The following is a 24,232-nucleotide window of genomic DNA, read 5'->3' as shown; positions in this document are numbered from 1 at the left end:
AGTGGGTCTAGGATTTCTGGGATACTGGTGAGCCATGACCAGCCTTTCTGGGATACTGGTGAGCCATGACCAGCCTTTCATGACTACAGACGTGAGTGCTACGGGTCGGTAGTCATTTAGGCAGGTTACCTTAGTGTTCTTGGTCACAGGGACTATGGTGGTCTGCTTGAAATATGCTGGTATTACAGACTCAGTCAGGGATTGTTTGAAAGTGTCAGTGAAGACACTTGCCAGTTTGTCAGCGCATGCTCAGAGTACACGTCCTGGTTATCCGTCTGGCCCTGCAGCCTTGTTAATGTTGACCTGTTGACCTTACTCACATCGGCTACGGAGATCGTGATCACACAGTTGTCCGGAACAGCTGGTACTCTCATGCATGTTTCAGTGTTACTTGTCTCGAAGCGAGCATAGAAGTTATTTAGCTTGTCTGGTAGGTTCGTGTCACTGAACAGCTTGTGGCTGTGCTTCCCTTTGCAGTCTGTAATAGTTTACAAGCCCTGCCACATCTGACGAGCGACGGAGCCAATGTATTACGATTCGATCTTAGTCCTGTATTGACGCTTTGCCTGTTTGATGTTTCGTCAGAGGGCATAGTGGGATTTCTTATAAACTTACAGGTTAGAGTCGGGCTCATTGAAAGCGGCACCTCTACCCTTTAGCTCAGTGCGGATGTTGTCTGTAATCCATGGCTTCTGGTTGGAGTATGTACGTACGGTCACTGTGGGGACGACGTCATTGATGCACCTATGGACAAAGCCAGTGACTGATGTGGTGTACTGCTCAATGCCATCGGAAAAATCCCAGAACATATTCCAGTCTGTGCTAGCAAAACATTCCTGTAGCTTAGCATCTGCTTCATCTGACCACTTTATTATTGACTGAGTCACTCGTGCTTCCTGCTTTAGTTTTTGCTTGTAAGCAGGAATCATGAGGATATAATTATGGTCAGATTTGCCAAATGGAGGGCGAGGGAGAGCTTTGTATGCGTCTTTGTGTGTGGAGTAAAGGTGGTCTAGAGATGTTTTCCTTCTGGTTGCACATTTAACATGCTGATAGAAATTTAGGAAAAAATGATTTGAGTTTCCCTGCATTAATGTAACCGGCCACAAGGAGCGCCATCTCTTGATGAGTTTTTTCCTTTTTGCTTATGGCTGTATACAGCTCATTGAGTGCAGTCTTAGTGCCAGCATTGGTCTGCGGTAGTATATAGACAGAAAAATATAGATGTAAACTCTCTTGGTAAATAGTGCGGTCTACAGCTTATCATGAGATACTCTACCCCAGCCGAGCAAAACTTTGAGACTTCCTTAGATTTCGTGCACCAGCTGGTGTTTACAAATATGTATAGGCGTCGCCTCTCATCTTACTGGAGGCCGCTGTTCTATCCTGCCGAAAAGCTTAATACCCGCCAGCTGTATGTTAATCATGTCGTCGTTCAGCCATGACTCGGTGAAACATAAGATATTACAGTTTTTAATGTCCCGTTGGTAGGATATACGTGCTCGTAGTTCGTCTATGTACATTGGCTAATAGGACTGATAGTAAAGGTAGATTACCCTCTCGGCTATGGATCCTTACAAGGCACCCGGACCGTCGTCCACGAATTCAAGTTCAAGTCGGAAGTTTACATACACTTAGGTTGGTGTCATTAAAACTAGTTTTTCAACCACTCCACAAATTTCCTGACAACAAACTATAGTTTTGGCAAGTCGGTTAGGACATCTACTTTATGGATGACACAAGTAATTTTTCCAACAATTGTTTACAGACAGATTATTTAACTTATAATTCACTGTATCACAATTCCAGTGGGTCAGAAGTTTACATACACTAAGTTGACTGTGCCTTTAAACAGCTTGGAAAATTCCAGAAAATGATGTCATGGCTTTAGAAGCTTCTGATAGGCTAATTGACATAATTTGAGTCAATTGGCGGTGTACCTGTGGATGTATTTCAAGGCCTACCTTCAAACTCAGTGCCTTTCAAAAGAAATCAGCCAAGACCTCTTCACAAGTCTGGTTCATCCTTGGGAGCAATTTCCAAATGCCTGAAGGTACCACGTTCATCTGTACAAACAATAGTACGCAAGTATAAACACCATGGCACCCCACAGCCATGATAGCGCTCAAAATGGAGACGCGCTCTGTCTCCTAGAGATGAACGTACTTTGGTGTGAAAAGTGCAAATCAATCCCAGAAAAACAGCAAAGAACCTTGTGAAGATGCTGGAGGAAACAGGTACAAAAGTATTTACAGTATATCTACAGTAAAACGAATCCTATATTGACATAACCTGAAAGGCCGCTCACAAGGAAGAAGCCACTGCTCCAAAACCGCCATAAAAAAGCCAGACTATGGTTTGCAACTGCACATGGGGACAAAGATCGTACTTTTGGAGAAATGTCCTCTGGTCTGATGAAACAAAAATATAATTGTTTGGCCTTAATGACCATTGTTATGTTTGGAGGAAAAAGGGGGGTGGCTTCCAAGCCGAAGAACACTATCCCAACCATGAAGCACGGGGGTGGCAGCATCAAGTTGTGGGGGTGCTTTGCTGCAGGAGGGACTGGTGCACTTCACAAAATCGATGGCATCATGAGGCAGGAAAATTATGTGGATATATTGAAGCAACATCTCAATACATCAGTCAGGAAGTTAAAGCTTGGTCGCAAATGGGTCTTCCAAATGGACAATGACCCCAAGCATACTTCCAAAGTTGTGGCAAAATGGCTTAAGGACAACAAAGTCAAGGTATTGGAGTGGCCATCACAAAGCCCTGACCTCATTCCTATAGAAAATTTGTGGGCAGAACTGAAAAAGCTTGTGCGAGCAAGGAGGCCTACAAACCTGACTCAAGTACACCAGCTCTGTCAGGAGGAATGGGCCAAAATTCACCCAACTTATTGTGGGAAGCTTGTGGAAGGCTACCCGAAACGTTTAACCAATGTTAAACAATTTTAAGCCAATGCTACCAAATACTAATTGAGTGTATGTAAACTTCTGACCCACTGGGAATGTGATGAAAGACATAAAAGCTGAAATAAGTAATTCTCTCTAATATTATTCTGACATTTCATTTCATTCTTAAAATAAAGTGGTGATCCTAACTGACCTAAAACAGGGGATTTATACTAGGATTAAATGTCAGAAATTGTGAAAAACTGAGTTTAAATGTATTTGGCTAAGGTGTATGTAAACTTCTGACTTCAACTGTATCTCTGTCTTTTCCTTCTGAAAATGACGGGGATAAGGGCCTTGTTGGGTGTCTGGAGTAAATCCTTCCCGTCCAACTCGTTGAAGAAGAAGAATTCCTCCAGTACGGGGTGAGTATTCGCTGCCCTGATATCAAGAAGCTATTTTCGGTCATAAGACACGGTGGCAGAAACATTATGTACAAAATAAATTACAAATAACGTTAAAAAACATACACAATAACACAATTGGTTACGGGATCGTAAAATCGTCGGCCATCTCCTTCGGTAATATTATTTTCCTGTCCTGCTAAGCATTCAAAATGTAACGAGTATTATTGGGTGTCAGAGATTTGTATAGAGTAGAAAGTACATTATTTTCAATAGGAATGTGGTGAAGTAAAAGTAAAAGTTGTCAAAAATATAAATAGTAAAGTACAGATACCCCCAAAAATTACTTAAGTAGTACTTTAAAGTGTTTTTACTTGAGTACTTTACACCACTGATAGCAATGTGTGCTCTACCTTGCCTCCTCACAGGGTAACTCAACTCACAACTCAATTCACATGTTCTCTCAACCAATCAAATCAAATTCCCTCCCTCCTGTAAGAATCACATCATTCAAGATTTACTGAAACACAGGTCCTACTATTTACCCCATATTACCACAGATAACTACAAACAACCCCATACAAGAAACTACCCAAAACAGCTTCCACAAAACTATGCAAAAAAAAAAAAACTCAGCTTGGAGTAGCTGTTTGGGGTAATCTGGTATTTTTGGGATGTTTGAGGTAGTCTAGGGTGTCGGTTTGCTTTAGTTTCTAGTATTTTGTGGTCGTTTCTGGTATTGAAGATGTTTGCAGTAACTGTTTTGAGTAGTTTCTAATATGTAGGGGATGTTTTGGGGGAGTTTGTAGTACAGCTGTTAGGGATTTTTTTTTTTTTTCCGGTTATGGGAAAATTAGAAGTGTTATTTGCGCATGCATTTCTTACATATTACACTTTTACTGTGCCACAACATGAAAGATGATAAAACAATAATAAAACATAAAAAAGAAAGAGCTTCCTTAGCAACAGTACTATCATATAAAGTGCTACCCTTAACTGTAATTAAGTTGCAGTGGCTTTGTTGCTAGTTAACTTTGAGAGTTCTTTTTGGCAACATTTAATAAAACACATCTAGGATTTAGTTCTTAAATGGAAATGCCAGCACTCCAAATCCGCTCAGCCAAGGGATATGTTTGTATAGAGGAGTGGAAAAAAACTCTCTTTGTATAAATCATAGCTTGGAAAACAGCCTTGGATGTGAATGCTGTTTCCAGTGTGATATTGCATACCATTCCATTTAGAGTGGTGGCAGTGCTGAAGAAATTGCTGACGCAAGCCACTGCGCCTCCTATTAGGAATAAAGAATGCATTGATCACACAGTATCACACAGTGAGTTTGCAGTAGATTGCAAACTCAATTCCTTGTGAAATATGTGGCTAAACCAGCTGCACAAGTTAGAACTGTAGTTGCTGTGATTTGGTGTCATTAGCAAATTTAATTGAAACATCAAATATTAACTTGACTGCTTGAGATAGTTGAAGAAATACAGGCACTGCTCTCTCATCAGAATTGACAATGATGGTGGCGTGTGTGTGTTATGTGCGTGTTTGTATGTACGTGCATGCATGCTCATGTACGTTGATGCATGCGGATGTGTGCATGTGTCTGTGTGCGTGTTCAAATCGTATCACATTGCTTTGCTGCTGTGTGTTTACAGCTGCAAGGTGATATTGTTGTCATTGATAATGAACACTTAATACTGTATACGTGATCAATTTCTTAGTGGAAGGTCCCTGTCTTCTTATTTATCATGCTCTCTTGTCTCCTGTCTTGTTCTAAATGTTGCATTTGTCACATCCAGGACCCTGTCTGTGTCTGTAACATACTAGACATGGAGCCAGAAACAGAGGACCAGGAGAGCACTGTCATGGACGCTTGGTCAGTCTCTGAGTACGGCCACTCCTCTGACGACCTTTACATCTCAGAGTCCCGGGATGGATCCTACTATGAAGAAAGGAAGAGTGATACAGAGCTCCCCATAGATCCGCAGCACACCCACATTAGACAGGCTGAGTCCCCCCATACTGTGGAGTCCCCTGAACCATACAACAAGAAAGCCATGGTGGAACATCAGAGACCACCATCGAACTACAGCCCGGAAGAACGTAGCCTGGTCAGGGGACTGAGCCCCAGCAGAAGCCAGGAGATAGACACCTTATCACAGGGGCCAGGTAGCGTCTACCCTGGGGAATCCGTGGGCTCCGATGCCGAATCCTACCCAAGCACCCCTTCACCGACTCCCCCAAAGTCCCCACAAGCCCCCACCCCGAACCCCAACTTGTGTCAAATATCAAGGCAACGGTCCACCTCCTCTTCCTCCGTTGGCCAGAGTGAGATGACCCTAACTCTGACCCATGGGCAACCCAGGGGGGGCGGCAGGAGGCTGGGCTCTGGGACGGAGGCCAGGGGGAATGGGAATGTTGAGTCTCTGGAGGAAGGAGGGCACAGCGAAGCACCTCCTGCTTATCTATCCTTTGGAATTTCAGCGCAGGGTGCTGAGCAGGCAGAGCAGTGGGACTCTGCGTCTGAGAAAGATCTCCCCAGTCCCAGCAGACACAGGGTGAGGCGCGCACGTAAGTACCCACCCTCCTCCTCCCCCCACCCCCCCATTCATTTACTGTAGATCGTGTACCAATGTAAGTCTGTGCAACTCAAAACTATGTGGTAACTTTCTGTGTCGCATTCGGCTTATAATGAAATAAAACAATGTTCGAAATGTTATTTTAATGCAATAATTTGAAAAGAAAAGGCATCTCAAAATGTAACTGGCTTGTTGTCACTTAAATCATGTTATTTATAATGTAAATGAACTGCTGTTATTGCTGCTACAAAGTACAGTGATGTTTATAAAGCAAAATAGATAATGATGCAATTTTTGAATTTGGACTAAAGGGCATGACTGCTGGCATGTGTGTTTTATTTGAACTGGGCATATAGGCTGACTCTCCTGTGCATTTAATAGTCTGAGTGGATAAGAATAAAATACGACCATGCCTCTGATGAGGCTGGCAGATGTTAATTTGACGGACACCAACATGTGTCATCCTGGCTTGACACCCGATCCCCTTTCAAACCGTTTGACTGTGTAATGGAAAGTTAGCTCCTCACTTTTCTTGACTCATAGACCCCCCTAAGTTAGCTCTGAAATGACACTAGTGCTTTTATTGCATCTTGCAATGTGGACCTAAAAATAAAAGTACACAGTTGCAGAGTCGGCAGGTCCAGGTGATACTGAAAGCACATTAAAAGTAGCAGTCCAACGTTGCTGAATGTTTACCCTCTTTGGATTTGCTGTCTGCTTGCTCTATGCACATGGCAAAAAACTTTGTTGCAAACACCATGCAAACAATATATGTATTAAGTGGTCTGTTTAATTTTTTTAATTAAATGTGGCGTTTTAAATGGGGCCACAGATGTTTCGATAAATATTATTTTAAATTAACACGAAGTGTCATTATGTGTTTATACATTGTTATTCTTTTTTTTGTTTATATCAATTATATCAAATGCAATGAATAATTTGCGTTCATTCAGTCTACAACACTGGCAGATGGACAATAACAGAAAAACATGGATAAATCAGATTGACAATAACTTATTTGAAGTGTTTAAGGAGAAGTTAAGTATTTTAAAATGTAATTTTAGATGGTTTTCTTTCAACTTCAGCTAAATTTAGCCACCGCTAGCTAAAAACAATGGGAGTGATGGTGGCATGTGGTGCCTTTAAAAAAAGCTGGATCACCTTTAAGTAACTTTAAACCAAATATCTGAGTTGATTTAAGTTGATTTTGGCCATGAACATTTAAAAAGGCACTGCATTACTTCCATAGATTTGTTGCTTCTGTATAGTATAATACTGAACATCCCTTTTAAGGTTTAAAGTGTTAATTTGGCAACAATGTAGGAGTATAGTAGTTAACGTATTATTTTTATGTAAAGATGAAAGTTGTAATATTGACCTGTTGTCTAATGTATGCAAATTGGATGTATTTGTCAGCAAAAATACATATATTATCATCCTCTTTTGAGCACTATAAAAACTTTATAGCTCTAGGATAAAATTAAATAAATTCAAAATGTCAACTGACTAAAATCTAACTTAAAAAGTATCATATTTCTATTATTTGTATTCGTTTGCTACTTATAATATAACTATTTAAAAGTATTATTCGACTGCACAGAGTCTTTATATAAGCTACATGTAATTGGCTAGGCAACTATAATGGGTTTTGCTAAAACTGTGCAGTCAGTTTATGACATCCATCATGTCAATAGATGACAGTGTTCCGTAGACCTTAGGGTGGAAGCTTCAAGTAAGGTGAAGTGTTTGCTATAATACAATATGGCAGGAAAGACATTTGTCAGGAGTCATCGGGACAAGATAATAAATAGGTCTGGAATTCAAATTTCAAATTTCTAGCTCTCTATTTTGTCCTTTATTTTGGAGATGTCTAAATATTATGAAGAGAAAGGTTATTCTAAAATATTGGCCGTTAATGTTCGAATGATTGGTAATACATAATGAAATAATAGAGCTTGCTGTTTCCAAAATTGTCTGTCTCCAAGACTTCTATTTATAATGTAGTAAACTAAGGTACTGTACGTGATCAATTCCTTTCCTCAGGAATCAGGTCATGATATTAGCACTGTACATTCGTAAACACTAACGGTTTTGCAGGTAAGGGCAAAGGATTAGATGTGAACCATACTAATTCAATTATATTCAAGACTAAGAAAGGCTAAATTTACCATAGGTGCTGAGATCAATAAGTCACAAGCAACTAAGTTGAACAATGTCAAAAGATTAACCATTTGACATTGTATAGTATTAATCAGATATTTCTATTCAATATCTGTTATATTCTACAGCTATCCCCATGTACAATGCATTCGGAAAGTATTCAGACCCCTTCACTTTGTTAACTTAAAGCCTTATTCTAAAACTTATTAAATTCATGTTTTTCCTCATCAATCTTCACACAATACCCCATAAGTTTTGCAAATGTATAAAAAAAAACAGAAATAACTTATTTACATAAGTATTCAGGCCGTTTGCTATTTCCATTGATCATCCTTGAGATGTTTCTACAACTTGATTGGAGTCCACCTGTGGTAAATCTAATTGATTGGACATAATTTGGAAAGGCACACACCTGTCTACGTAAGGTCCCACAGTTGACAATGCATGTCAGAGCAAAAACCAAGCCATGAGTTCGAAGGAACTGTCTGTAGATCTCCGGGACAGGATTGTGTTGGAGGAATGGATCGGGGGAAGGGTATCAAAAAATGTCTGCAGCATTGAAGGTCCCCAAGAAAACAGTGAGCTCCATCATTCTTAAGTGGAAAAAGTTTGTAACCACCAAGACTCTTCCTAGAGCTGGCTGCCCAGCCAAACTGAGAAGGGCCTTGGTCAGGCAGGTGACTAAGAACCCGATGGTCACTCTGACAGAGCTCCTGTGTGGAGATGGGAGAACCTTCCTGAAGGTCCACCATCTCTGCAGCACATCACCAATCAGGCCTTTCCAAAGCCACTCCTAAACAAAAGGCACATGATAGCCTGCTTGAAGTTTGCCAAAAGGCACCTAAAGGACTCTCAGACCATGAGAAACAAGATTCAAGATTGAACTCTTGGCCAAGCGTCACATCTGGAGAAAACCAGGCACCGCTCATCACCTGGCCAATACCATCCCTACGGTGAAGCATGGTGGTGGCAGCATCATACTGTGGGGATGGTTTTCAGCGGCAGGGACTGGGAGACTAGTGAGGATCGAGGGAAAGATGAACAGAGCCAAGTACAGAGAGATCCTTGATGAAAACTCCAGGGCGCTCAAGGCCTCAGACTGGGGCGAAGGTTCCCCTTCCAACAGGACAATGACCCTAAGCACACAACCAAAACAACGCAGGAGTAGCTTCGGGGCAAGTCTCTGAATGTTCTTGTGTGGCCCAGCCAGAGCACGGACTTGAACCCAACATCTCTGGAGAGACCTGATAAAAGATGTGCCACGACGCTCCGCCTCCCGCCTGAAAGAGCTTGAGAGGATCTGCAGAGAAGAAATGGAGAAACTCTCCAAATACAGGTATGCCAAGCTTGTAGCGTCATACCCAAGAAGACTTGAGGCTGCCAAAGATGCTTCAACAAAGTGTTGCGTAAATGGTCTGAATACTTATGTAAATGTGATATTTCAGTTTGTTTTTTTATACATTTACAAAATATGCTAAAAACCTGTTTTTGCTTTGTCATTATGGGGTACTGTGTGTAAATTGATGAGGGGGGAAAAAACGATGTATTCCCTTTTAGAATAAGGCTGTTACGTAACAAAATGTGGAAAAATTGAAGGGCTCTGAATACTTTCCGAATGCACTTTAACTTAAATGGCAATTGAGAAAGCTACACCCTAATCGAATCGGTTGATGGCATTCTCAAGACACAGATCATTTGAAATGGGAAGACAGTTCTCTTGTAATGTACTGTATGTGGGCTACTTTTATGTGATACCTCCTCACATTACATATGCATCATTCTGAGGTAGCAAACAATGATAATTTATGTAATTACACTCTCTTTTTAACTCTGTCCTCTCTCCTCATCTCTCCCTCACAGGGCCCAGACAGAGCGAGAGCCAGTCAGACAGGCAGGTGAAGGAAGCCAAGTCTAAATGTAAACGCATTGCTTTGCTGTTGACCGATGCACCAAATCCCAGAAACAGAGGGGTGTTGATGTTCAAGAAGCGTCGGCAAAGGGTTAAGAAGTATACACTTGTCAGCTACGGGACAGGTCAGCACCAGTTTGACGACAAAAGCGACAAAGACGTAGAAAGTGAATACAGCAAAACGGTCAGGTTTACTTTGGCCACTAATGATTATTCAGAACTTGATGAAGACTACTCAGTGAATGTACGAGACCGAGACGTCAATTTAAACTGGGAGAACCTTGGAATAGCCAACATATTTCACCACCTGGAAGAGATGGAGCAACTGCCAGAGACAAAAGGCAAGGGCGTGGCAATGTTTGTGCAGCGCCGCCAGAGGATGGATGAGATTGCCTTAGAGCATGAGGAAATGAGGCGCAAATGCTTACCCGTCGAAGGTATTGTAGAGCTTGAAAACACAGAAATGTACAAGTCTTACAAGACGGATGAAACTTATGTGCAATCCAATCAAATTCAATACAGTGAAAGGCATGCTGATCAGATCTACATGGATGCTCATGGCAATCAACATCTGCAGTACAAAGAAAACCAACAGGAGATGCAACAATATGCTCACATGATGAACAGTATGCCCAACCTCCTAGCTAGTGCCATACCAAAGCCTCTTGTGCCCAACAGAACAGCTAAGCCCTTCTTGGGATCCCAAAACAGAGTGCCTATCCCATTTTCTCCTCTGAGTGGTGTCACTAGCCCAGTGAAGCATCATGAACTCAAATTCAAGGTATCAGTCCCTATACACACAGTTCCACAGGTCTGGTCCCCAACTGGGGACTTCATAGCTTCGCGTGACGAACGCATATCTATACCAGCAATCAAGTCTGGCAACCTACCAGACTCAAAAAGAAGAGGTGCTAATAGAGCGGCCTCTGATCAACCCTCCAACGCATATATTCAAAACAGAGGGGAAAGAAGATCATATATTGAGTCAGGCGAAGAGGAAGACTACTTTAGTCTTGGTGCTGAGGCATGCAACTTTATGCAACCCCGAACAGTCAAGCACAAGAATCCCCCACCTGTTGCCCCAAAGCCTAGCATCAACCCAGTCTGTCCACCATGGTTGAAGGAGAGTCCCTCGAATGTGCTACTTCACCTGGCAAGGAGTCCAATCCCGGCATCTTTCCCAAGTCCAGTGGGGTCTCCTCCTCAGCAATACTTCAAACAACAAGACTGGCTTTCGCGTCAGCAAACGGCGAACCCCCGGGAACCACCCCAAACTCAGTCACGACCACAGCAACCCATGAACACCGGGGCACCAGCCAACTCAACATCACCCTCTCAACTTCATCCAACCATGAATAGCTGGAGTCCACAGCCACCGCGGTCCCCAGTGAGTATTCAGGCCCCGAACCCAACTCACACGGCACCTCGCCAACCCACAGTCTCAAAGAATAAGTCCCCAAATCCTTCGGTGGCATCTTGCCCACCCCAACGAGGGAGCTCTTACAGCCACGCAGCCAAGGCACCACCTACTTCTTCAATGGGTCACATCTCTGAAGGCCATGTTAGTCCAGCCATAAATGGTCCAACTCTGAGGGGAAGAGGTGCCGAACTCTTTGCCAAGAGGCAGACCCGTATGGAGAAGTTTGTGGTGGATGCCGAAACAGTTCAGGCCAACAAAGCAAAGTGTCCTTCCCCCACCGCCTCCCTTCCAGGTGCTTGGAGATACTCATCCAACATCCGAGCCCCACCTCCTTTATCATACAATCCCCTTCATGCTCCTTTCTACCCTCCTGCAGCAGCTAAACAGCCCTCTTCAACAAGTCCAAAAATCAAGCCAAAGACCGGTGTAAAAACAAAACCACAACCCTCCAAGCACCTGGATGCCCTAGATGTCATGAAACATCAGTCCTATCAGCTGGACTCATCACTCTTTAGATATAACGTAGGCACTGAGGCTGAAGGCCTTAGCCCTAGCCTCAAAACGGCCACCATCCCAACCCCTGAGTCAAACCCACCCTTGAGCGCTAAACCTGCCCCTGTTGTCAGCCCTAGACCTGCCTTTGCCATTTCTCCTTACTCTTACCCTGCCCATGACCTTCCCCCAGCAAACCAACAAAGCAAACCCATAGCTCCTGATAAGTCTACTAGATCGGTGAGTGTCCTATACCCTTTTGACTGTCAACCTACACAGTCAAGTGAACCACTCCCAGTTAGCAAGCAACTGGATTGGAAGCATAATGCTTCACCTGCTGTGCATGATAGCGCCAACAAAGCTCCCCAAGCTCCAAGCACCCACTGCCCAATACCCACAAGCACTCCCTGTCAGCTATCTCTCAGTGTCAACTCAGCATCTTTGTCTTCTATACCCTTTGACGCTGATGTCCTCTCTAGAGGTACCATTCAAATGGCTCCTCGGCCTACATTTTCTGCCAGAAAACAAGCGGTAGCAACCAAACAGTGGAGGCATGTTGTTCTGCAACACTAATCCCAACCTACTGCCCCATTTTGATGTTGCAGAAAATGCAGAGATTATACACTATTTCTTACCATTTCTAAAGCACCATTTATTTATTTTAAACTTTAAATTAGATGTGTCCTGCCAAGTATTTCAAATAATTGACTTGTTTTTGGTAATATCTTTGCATTGTTGCGGTGTCAAAATGTCACCCTATATCTTCTTACTTTCTGCTATACATAGTAGGCAAACCTAGCACAAAACATTTTAAATTACAACTTAGAACAACAAAACTAAACAATGAATTCAATCTTTAAAGAATGTGCAATATGCATGACAGGTCAACAAGGGAAAACATTGAATGCATTTTCATTCTGGTCCTCTAGCTTTACCAAAATGTTGAAAGAAATAGCAGAACATTTAGATTTATAGGAAATTAACATAAGAAAACAAATGCCTCTGTCTCACTGAAGTCATTTTCCAGACCAACTATCTGGCTTATACCAGTGATTTTATACAGACAGAATATTTCAATAGATATCACTGCATATGGTTGTTATCATTAATTGGCCACCCCTCCTCGATCTACCTCCTTTGCTTGAGTTAACGCCCCACTTCAACTTGATAATGCTGTCTGTTTGTTTTATAGCTTGTAAACCAATGAAATTAGAGGCTACTGTAGCTGTATGTGAGTGTTTCTGGGCTGAATGAAAAACTGTTGAGAATGAGAGACTATTGTAGGTGTTGTTAATGAAGATGTGAATGAAGCTAATGTTAGCTTCTGCTAATACCAATGAAAGTAGTGTTTGCCAATGAAGCTAGTTAGCTAATTTTGCTAGCTATTGATACACATTTTAGCAAGTCAATCCGTCAAGTAGCTATTATATTGTTTTCTGCAGCGCTAGATCATTCGCGAGGATACAGATACTAGCAGGGGAAAGTGATATACACATTAGGCATAAGAGGCAGAATTCAACAAAAAAGCTTTGGTCCCACTAGGGATACATCATGTTGAGTAATTTCAGGAAAATGAGATCAGTGGTGTGTGCAGCTGAAAAGAGGAAACATTTCTAGTTTGTCTATGGTGCCTTGCCTCGCCTTTTTTTGTTGTAAATTAATTTATGTTTAGGGTAGCCTGTATTCACCAGTGGTCTCATGACCACATGCAAAATTACCATTATTGGAACAGTAATGTTCATACCCATAGGAAATGTAAAACAGTGTGGGTAGGTTGGCTGCTAGTCAAAATAATGTTTGCAATGTATGCAATATGATAGCAATGAGAGTGCATAACATAAAAAACGGGGGGTTTGTTCATACATTTATGATGACTATGATTAGAAGAGATATACAGTAATAAGAATAATAAGAATAATAGGCACTATATTTGGATGCAGACCTCTTACAATTCCTTCAGTCTCATTCCAAACTATATTTAATAGTGTGATACAGCTCAAAGCTTTTGCTAATTGTGTTTTTAAAGCCCCCACTACATCTTTGTGTTGTTGGCAATGTGGAATTTTGTATTTTATTGTAAATTATGGCCAGTCGCTTAGTTGTTTTTATCAACATATTCATTTTAACACTTAATCAAACATGATTTATTTTCAGGTTAAACGCAATTGATATATATGTTACAAATAATCCTTCTTTAACTTCCAATCAGATTGCTGACTTTACCTTTTCTGTCCTTTGTTACATTTATTTTTCCTCTTTTATGTGTTCCATTGTATATTGCACTTCTTGTACTCGGCACAATCTTGCTATTAAATATCTCCCTTTAACTTTCCCTGTGTATGTTTTCATATTTCATTACTACTGCATGGACTCTTGCAACATTTTCTTTTATGAATGCATCACGCTTTAATTATTGTACCACACTCTTTATTTATTTGTAATACCTCTTCTATTTTAATGTTGCTTATGTATTCATTAATGTTGCCAATTCTTAGTACCTTAAGCAATATCTGGTTAAAAAGAGTAATGATACAACAATGATTGCCTCACCGTGCATCATGCAGGTTAGATCACATCTTCTACTTTACAGCAAATTAAACTATATTTGAGTCCTTTCCACCTGTATAAGACGCTTTGGTAGGTTTAAGTTTTCAATGAACCACAAGGCAATGTGTTACGTCCTCTAAACAGGTCTTTGTTGAAACCCAAAGTTTGCATGGAGACCTGCTATGAGCAAGGGGCTCATCCGTTTCCAAATATAGCTCAGACTCACCATCTTTAAAACCTGCTATCCCTTTCGAAAAGTTAGGTCTGCTAAGCAGAGACCCGATAGGATCAACCCCTGCCAAAGGTAAGTGCTGAAAACTAACTCTCTTCCCAGCCATTGGTCTTAATTGGCCATGAGGACTCATTTATTTTAGGGAGAAACTACCCCATTACGTCACCCAGATATGTTTGGAACATGAACACTGAACAAAATGTGCAGTAATGTTGCATCATTAGGTTTGAGGGCCGTTCACTACTGTGATTATTTATAGGTGTTAATCTCCAGGCAACAATGACACTGTATGAGAGAGTGATATGACTTCTATGTTGTGAAAAAATAGCAATAATCATGGGGAAATGTAATGGACGGTGATAAACACACAGTTGAGTAGAATTGGCCTGTGTCCATTTTGAAGAGTTTGAAAGGGGATAGCCTGCCCTTTCACGGGAGGCAATGCTCTCTGACACTGTGTGTGTGTGTCTGTGTGTGTTTTATTGGACCGCAAAATGAATCACCTTACTCCAGTGCACAGGATGAGAATCTTCTCCCCTTCTCGGCTCAAGTAATCCAGGCCAAACCAGGTTGTGGAGAACTACTGTTTTTCTGTGTATTCTACCCCAAATTATTTGTTGGGAACAGAGGGTTACAATGTCACGTATTTAATGCCTCATAAATACATGTGCATTACAGTACATTTGGTATTTTATATTTCGACCCTGAGCCCCAGTGTGTACAGTATGCTTAATATTACCAGAATCACATCAATCCAGTACAATGTCCTTTTCTTCCAGGGACTTGGCAGAAGCTACTCTCTGTCCCTACCCAGACGGATGTGCTCCATGTCCTACATGCCCTCGCAGTCATCTATGTCCCCTGTGACCACCCCTGTGTTCCATCCATCTCTCGGGAGGCAGACCTCCTGGCAGGAGAAAGCTGCCCTCAAGCCCCCCAGCCCTTGGGAGGCTGCCTCCCGGAGCACTCTGGGCCTGGTGGACGACGCCTTCCGATTCCAGAACGTCCCTCAGTCCATCGCCACTAACGTCAACTTCGCCGCCAACCGACGATCTCTTCCGGAACCTCCGGACGAATGGAAGCGCAAAGTGTCATTGGACGCCGCCCCCAGTGTCAGTGGTGGTTACTATCATGCTCCACCCCCAGCCATGCATACTAGGTCTATGAGCATGACCTCTGCCCCTGTCTATGGGCCTCCCTTCAGACAGGCCCAGCCTCTGTGGTCAGCGGTGAGTGCTATGGGTCGAGGCCCGGGCCACCCGAGTCAGTCCCTCTACGCTACCTTGCCACGCACAGCTATGAGAAGGTAATCTCGCACAGCCATCTGTACATCCTCAGCTAGAATTCAAAAATATAAACAGTGCACTTGTAAGAACAAACGTAGAAAATATAATTGCATGTACAGATGTAAACAATAGGACTAGCATATTATAATTATTAACAATTTGATCATGGTAGTGTTTCTTTTTAAAGACATATGTTTGGAATCAATGAGGAAATACTGATGTACCAAGATAGCTGATAATGGTCTACAGCAGCATGCTAAGGTGAATTACAAGTTTGAAGATGGATTCTGCAGGGAAACGGCGCCACTGTTTGCCCCACCGCCATTGTTATTGTTTTTGTTTTGAGGTGAGGAGCGTTTCCCAGTGTGAAAAAAAAACATTTGCAGTATATATTCTGCTGTTCTATCATGCGTGCAATGATGTCAGAGGGGGGAAAAAGAGTGTTAGTTGTTTTTAGTAACTTTGTTTCACCATTATGGAGTCTAGCTTTAAAGGTTTTCATTTCTGAAAAAAAAGTACTGATGTTAATGGTCTTTGGTTTAAATCAGAGTTTGTTTTTCTATGTGTGTGCATGTACAGTATTTTGGTTTGAGCATGGATTGTTTGTGCATTTTGTCCTGTGGCCACAGGGGGCAAAGAAGTGGTTTCTCGTTCTCTACTATAATTCTGATCAGTGAAGTGCATCCACACACATCTATAGTATGTACTGCATGTTCCATTGAATGTTCTGTACCTGAAAAGTTTTAATTCTAAACATGTTTTATGAATTTTGATAAATGGATACATGATAGGCCTATTATTTATTTGCATGTGCATAAAAGTAAGAGGTTTGCAAGGTGATGAGTGAGAAAATGGCAGATGGAAGGGAAAAGAAAGTTAGATGTGTTGAACCTATAACTTGTTTTATTTTCCACATAATATGAAAACTAAATAGAAAAATGGATTGAGTATTGCTATGTGATGTAAGCGGTAACATCTAAAATAGAAATACAGTAAAGAGGATTTCAAATGTACTGCTAGGGTTCCTTGATGGTTTGTGTAATATGTGCGATAGCATGTGGAGCAGGATAGATAGTAAGTACCAAGTGCACATACTGATGAAAACAATCAACATTCATGTTCACTTTCAGACAATCCCTCTGTTACTATGAAAATTAAGGAAATGTGCAAATGTCTTACATTTCTTAAAATAATAAATCAAATGTCAGATTTTATTGCTGAAATATAGAACATTAACAATGTTTTTGTTCATGTCATTCAGTCAGTTTGCAAAACATAGGCACACACTATATTCTAGACCACGTCATTGAATACAGGTTGAAGTTTCTGTGATTGGTTTGGCACTTCCGTGAAAGGGAAATGAAATGTGCCACACTTTCATATGGACTGTGAATGTGTTGAAGATAATGTAACCTTTATCACTTGATCGTGTTGTTCATTTGTTGCAGCACTGAAGATAAATATTGTACTCTTCCAATAAAATGTTGAGTACACCGTGCCTCTGATGTTTTATTTCATTAACATGTATGTAAGATATGTAGGATTTGTCAAATGTTTTTTACACTTTGGAAATTGTTTGTTTACCAAATCAAAATGTGTGGTATGCTGAATTCGTTGAGAAACAAACAATTGCTGAATACCAATAAAACACATAGTAATATATTAGATACATGTATATAAATGGAGTGGAATGTGGAGTTAGTAAAGTAGAGAGAGTACTTCTCTAAAGTTACACTCCACTGCAGCCAGTGTTTGTTTTTGTTAACATGTCAGGTTATTGCTCCGACATCCGTCACAAAGCATCTCCACAGGTCCATCCAGGGACTAGTAACAAAAGAGACGGTTACATAATCACAGACTGAGCTATTGGGAGACGACTGGTGGGAGACTTTACACAGTGGAAAGGAAGTTGAAAAGAGAAAGTTAAAATGTTAAGTATGAGAAAAAAAAGAATCTCACTCATCTCATTGCCAAACATTTTTTTGTTGTGAAGAGAGCCACATGACACCCCAACCATTTAAATCTATCGTGAACAAAAATATAAACACAACATGCAACAATTTCAAAGATTTTTCAGAGTCACAGTTCATAAAAGTAAATGTGTCAATTTAAATAAATGCATTATGCCCTAATCTATGGATTTCACATGACTGGGCAGGGGCGCAGCCATGGGAGGGCCTGGGAGGGCATATGCCCACCAACTTGGGGGCCAGGTCGACCCACTGGGGAGCCAGGCCCAGCCAATCAGAATGAGTTTTACCCCACAAAGGCTTTTATTACAACCGGAAATACTCCTCAGCACCCCCCGTCCCCCACTGACAATCCTGCAAGTGAAGAAGCAAGATGTGGACGTCCTCGGTTGGCGTGGTTACACGGTCTGTGGTTGTAAGACTGGTTGGACGTGCTGCCAAATTCCCTAAAACGACGTTGTAGGCTGCTTATGGTAGAGAAATTAACATTAAATTCTCTGGCAAAAGCTCTGGTGGACATTCCTGCAGTCAGCATGCCAATTGCACGATCCCTCAACTTGAGACATCTGTGGCATTGTGACATCTATGACATGTGCACAAGGTGCACGTGTAATGATCATGCTGTTTAATCAGCTTTTTGATATGCCACACCTGTGAAGTGGTTGAATTATCTTGACGAAGGATAAAATGCTCACTAACGGGGATGTAAACAAATTAGTGCACAACATTTTAGATTTTTGTACGTATTGAACGTTTCTGGGATCTTTTATTTCAGCTTATGAAACATGGGACCAGCACTTTACATGTTGCGTTTATATTTTTGTTCAGTGTACTTGTGTAGTTTAATTTTTACTCTGAATGTTTTAATATTAAAATGTATTGACACAAATCATCCCGAAGAACCAGTCACTTCAGAAGTAGTTAGACAATTTAAGGCAGTAAGCTTGTTTCTTGGCAGCACTGTGAAGATAAATGATTTAGTATCTTGACAGCACTTATCTTAGAAGCCCCATGAACTTACAGCTATTTCTATAACATTATTCCTGCAAAGTTGTTTGCTTGATTGCTACAACACAGTGTAATAAATAACTTCATCTATGCAGTGGCAATTTTATTATGTAAATCTTGGTGGGGAAAACTTCCCACTTTTTTTAGATGCATGCCAGCAAAGCCACTACAAAACACAACACTAAACAATACATTAATTGCACTATAACAATGTCAAACTGTGCCCACAAACTGTTAGTGCCTACATAAAGATGTCCCAACAGCAGAGCTTTCTTTTCAGCACATTAGAGTGAATCGTTACCACTGCTACACCTGGCTATCACCGGAGCCTTGTCTGGCAGCGAAACAGTTCAGCCTCATTTACTGACTTTTTAAAAAACATAGCTGATATGGCTGACGTGCTTAAACAAATGTGGTTTCTACTTACAATTGAGATGTTAAAACTATGGCATAAGGAGATGATGAGTGAATAAGAGGCAATCCGACATTTCGATTAAGACAATGAGCGAGCTAGGATGGACTTAGTCAATAAAGTATTTGTTCAGCACTTTTGAAATGTACAGCGAAAGAATTCAGAATTCTTACAGCATTCTCCCTGTACAACAAGTCAGAACCGTAGGATACGTAAAGGGGGCATACAAGCAGACAATGAACACTCTTACAATATTCAATGATTACATTTCTCTAAAACAGTATAGGCTACATGTGCACCATCAAGTCAGAACAGTAAGCTAAATTATGAGGGGGAAAGGGACTAAATAGTTATGATGAGGCACATGGGCTACTAACAGCTTACTACACAACATACACCTAGTATTACTTTCTTAGCTACAGTATACATATCTCCCTGGCATATTACACCATTTATGCAGCAGCATACAATATATTTTTGGGCTCACCTTGTTGTGCTGTGATCTCTTGAACAGGGAGGTGGCGAGGCAGTCCTGGTGGGCAAATTTTGGCATTCTCTGGATTTCTGTTGCTTTCAAGACAACCGGAAACTCTAAAAAAAACAAGGTTGAATCATGATGTCAGTGATCTTCAGGTCGGAGCTTTAGAAAGAGGCCCAAATTCCCAACTTGGAATTCCGAGTTGGATGACTGTTCAAAACGTATTTTCCCAGTCGGAGCTCTTTTTTTTCTTCCAGTTTCCAGTTGTCTTGAACTCACTGAAGTCTAAGATTTCCCAGTTCTGACTTTCCAGTTGTTTTGAATGCGGCAGAAGTTATGCTGGATTGACAGCATGGCCAATGTATTCAACCTTTTCTGGCCCATGGTGTTGAATATTTATCCTTTTAAGATTGGAAAAGAGACCCTTAAACACAGACTTGGACCACACACACATTTCAATGAATAGCAGAATAGTGATTGCTTTGCCACGCTTGCAGTTAGCCACTGATTCCTTCCAAACCAATCATTGTTGAATGTGCGATTTCCAAATTGTTGTGTAATGTTTATGTCCAATGGCTGATGAGCACCGATACATTTGATCTATAATTTGTCTTCATATGACAAGGATTGAAATGGACTTGCCAGTAGATTGTCGATGTGATACCATGATGATCATGATTGATTCATGATGATCATGATGATGACTGCTTCTCTAGCTTGATAGCTAAGATTTTTTAAGTATGATGTTGACATGATCAGCCCAATCAAAGCTACGGTAGATATAATGTGGCCAACGCCATTTTATATGTGGCCAATGACCTTGAGCCTTCTTGGATGGGCATTTCTAATGTAACTATATGGCAGCACCCAAGGGTCTTGTTTCCGAGCTCTCTCCGTAGATTTTGCAGCGACATAGTGTCCCCAAGTGACAAAACACTGAGCAAATCATGGCACAACTAGAGAACATTACCAACCACTACGCTCCGTATTTCCCGCTGGTTGCCCCACCACCACAGAAAGCCCTTAGCTAAGCTGAAACTGTCACACCCTGACCTTAGAGAGACGTTTTATTTCTCTATTTAGTTAGGTCAGGGTGTGATGTGTGGTGGGCATTCTATGTGTTGTATTTCTTTGTGTTTGGCCAAGTGTGGTTCCCAATCAGAGGCAGCTGTCTATCGTTGTCTCTGATTGGGAATCATACGTAGGTAGCCTTTTTTCCCACCTATGTTGTGGGATCTTGTTCTTGTATTGTTGCTGTTGAGCCCTACAAGGCTGGATGTTTTGTTGGTTTTCTCTTTCTTGGTTTTGCTGGTTATCATTAAATTGGAGCTGCCTTACTCAAGAAAGCAAAAAAGAGACCATGTTTGTATACGGCTTTATTAACGGAATCGTTTTTGTTTTTTACATTGTTTGCAAACTGATATGTGACATATATTAATGCCAAAACAACATGCAACACAGGCAAAAAATAATAATAATATAAGAGTACCAGTCAAACGTTAGGACACACCTACTCATTCAAGGGCTTTTATTTATATTTTACTATTTTCTACATTGTAGAATAATAGTGAAGACATCAAAACTATGAAATAAATCATATGGAATCATGTAGTAACCAAAAAAGTGTTAAACTAATCAAAATATATTTTATATTCTTCAAAGTAGCCACCCTTTGCCTTGATGACAGCTTTATCAACTCTCTTGGCATTCTCTCAAGCAGCTTCATGAGGTAGTCTGTAACGCCCGGGGTGTAGTGGGTGAGAAGTCAGGCGCAGGAAGCAGAGAGTTCAGGGTAGTGCTAACTTTTAATGCACCACAACGGTGAACATACGCCAACCTAAACAAATGCCCCAAACACGGGGTACTTAAACAGTCCAGCAACAAAAAAAAACACATGGGAAAACCGTGACACACAGACGTGTACACATGTACATCGAACAATCCCGAACAACCAGCAGGCGGGCCAGGCGGGCTGGTAAATAAAGCCCAACCAATCAGCATAAAACAAACACAGGTGAAACCAATAAACAGAAAAGGGGAAAAAAGGAAGGACCCCACACACTGCGGCCCCAGCTTCCGGCAGGGCAAGCGGAGGGGTAGGTTTCGGGAGTCGAGAGCCAGACCCTGTTCCTCAGTACAAACACGGGGGCCTCACTGCGGTGGCGATCAGCACTCCTCTTCTGCCATCCACTGGCTTGTTTGAAGGATTCCTGGACGGCCCTCCAAGTTTCCTTGGCGCACTGCACCCACTCCTCCACCGCAGGAGCCTCGGTCTGACTCGGATCCCAAGGTGCCAGGACCGGCTGGTAGCCCAACACACACTGAAACGGTGATAGGTTCGTCGAGGAGTGACGGAGTGAGTTCTGGGCCAACTCCGCCCATGGGACGTACTTAGACCACTCCCTTGGCTGGTCCTGGCAATACGACCGAAGAAACCTACCCACCTCCTGGTTCACTCTCTCCACCTGCCCATTACTCTCGGGATGATATCCGGAGGTAAGGCTGACCCGAGACCCCCAGACGCTCCATGAACACCCTCCATACCCGGGACGTGAACTGGGGACCCCGATCAGAGATGATGACCTCCGGCACCTCGTAGTGTCGGAAGACGTGGGTAAATAGCAAGTGTTCCGCCTGCCCTCTCGACTCCCAGACGGGCTCCCCCAGCACCGATCGGCCGTGTGTCCTCTCCGACCACAGCTGGTGCAGGGGGAGCCTCCTCCTTCGGTACCCCTCGGCCTGCTGGTAAATAAAGCCCAACCAATCAGCCTAAAACAAACACAGGTGAAACCAATAAACAGAAAAGGGGAAAAAAGGTGGCAGCACCTTTTTTTGTGGCAGCTAGTAGGCCTGTGACGACGACCGCCGAGCACCACCCGAACAGGAAGGGGAGCCACCTTCCGTTGAAGTCGTGACATAGTCACCTGGAATGCATTTCAATTCATAGGTGTGCCTCGTTGAAAGTTAATTTCTTTCCTTCTTAATGCGTTTGAGCCAATAAGTTGTGTTGTGACAAGGTAGGGGTGGGTATACAGAAGATAGCCCTATTTGGTAAAAGAACAAGTCCATTTTATGGCAAGAACAGCTCAAATAAGCAAAGAGAAATGACAGAAATGACAGTCCAGTCAGGTCAGTCAATCCAGAAAATGCCAAGAACTTTTAAAGTTTCTTCAAGTGCAGTCGCGAAAACCATCATGCGCTATTATGAAACTGGCTCTCATGGGGACCGCCACAGGGAAGGAAGAACAAGAGTTACCTCTGCTGTAGATGATAAGTTAATTTGAGTTAACTGCACCTCAGATTGCTGCCCAAAGAAATGCATCACAGAGTTCAAGTAAGAGATACATCTCAACATCAACTGTTCAGAGGAGACTGTGTGAATCAGGTCTTTGTGGTCGAATTGCTGCAAAGAAACCACTACTAAAGGACACCAATAAGAAGAAGAGACTTGCCTGGGCCAAGAAACACGAGCAATGGACTTCAGACCGGTGGAAATGTGTCCTTTGTTCTGGTGTCCAAGTTTCAGATTTTTGGGTTCTAACCACTGTGTCTTTGTGAGACGCAGAGTAGGTGAACGGATGATCTCCGCATGTATGGTTCGCACCGTGAAGCATGGAGGTGGAGGTGTGATGGTGCTTTGCTGGCGACACTGTCTGTGATTTATTTAGAATTCCAGGCACACTTAACCAGCATGGCTACCATAGCATTCTGCATCAATAGTCCATCCCATCTGGTTTGCGCTTAGTGGGACTATCATTTGGTTTGCAACAGGACAATGACCCAACAAACCTCTAGGCTGACCAAGAAGGAGAGTGATGGAGTGCTGCATCAGATGACTAGTACTCCACAATCACCCAAACTCAACCCAATTGAGATGGTTTGGGATGAGTTGGACCTCAGAGTGAAGGAAAATCAACCAACGAGTGCTCCGTATATGTGGGAACTCCTTCAAGACTGTTGGAACAGCATTCCTCATGAAGCTGGTTGAGAGTGCAAAGCTTTGCAAGGCAAAGGATGGCAACTTCGAATAACACTTTTATGGTTACTACATGATTCCATATGTGTTATTTCATAGTTTTGATGTCTTCACTATTATTCTACAATGTAGAAAATAGAAAAAATTAAGAAAAATCCAAACTTTTGACTGGTATTTTATATATTTTTTTAGACCAGAGGAAAGAGTGCCTCCTACCTCCCCTCCAACACTACTTCCAGAGTCATGTCTTCCCTATACATTCCTAGGGTCCAGGAAACACGAGTGCTCTTAAGGGGAGAGCCCTCCTTCGGTGTGGGCCCGGTGGCATAGGTCGGGTGCCCCATCCTCTCCCTCTCTCTGATAGCCTCCCCACGTCCCCATTGCTTTTGTGAGTGGTTTTGAGTGTTTGGCCTGCTAAATTTAGCCTATTGATGTAAGCTGCATTCCGTTGACAACAGA

The 24,232-nt window shown here is 42.1% G+C and overlaps 1 protein-coding gene across 1 annotated transcript; it reads left to right on the top strand.

Moving 5' to 3' along the window:
* Window positions 1-5,133: 5,133 nt before the first annotated feature.
* LOC129855769 (synaptopodin-2-like) lies at window positions 5,134-18,685 on the top strand. The gene is given in 5 exon segments (XM_055923779.1): window positions 5,134-5,875; window positions 9,904-12,104; window positions 15,164-15,196; window positions 15,198-15,212; window positions 15,423-18,685. Coding segments are annotated over 5 exon segments (3,522 nt in total). The 3' UTR covers window positions 15,954-18,685.
* The last annotated feature ends 5,547 nt before the right edge of the window (window positions 18,686-24,232 follow it).

The sequence above is a fragment of the Salvelinus fontinalis genome, chromosome 5 (assembly GCF_029448725.1).
Source record: "Salvelinus fontinalis isolate EN_2023a chromosome 5, ASM2944872v1, whole genome shotgun sequence".
In the NCBI taxonomy this organism is placed as follows: Eukaryota; Metazoa; Chordata; class Actinopteri; order Salmoniformes; family Salmonidae; genus Salvelinus; species Salvelinus fontinalis.
This window is presented reverse-complemented; position numbering and strand designations above follow the sequence as displayed.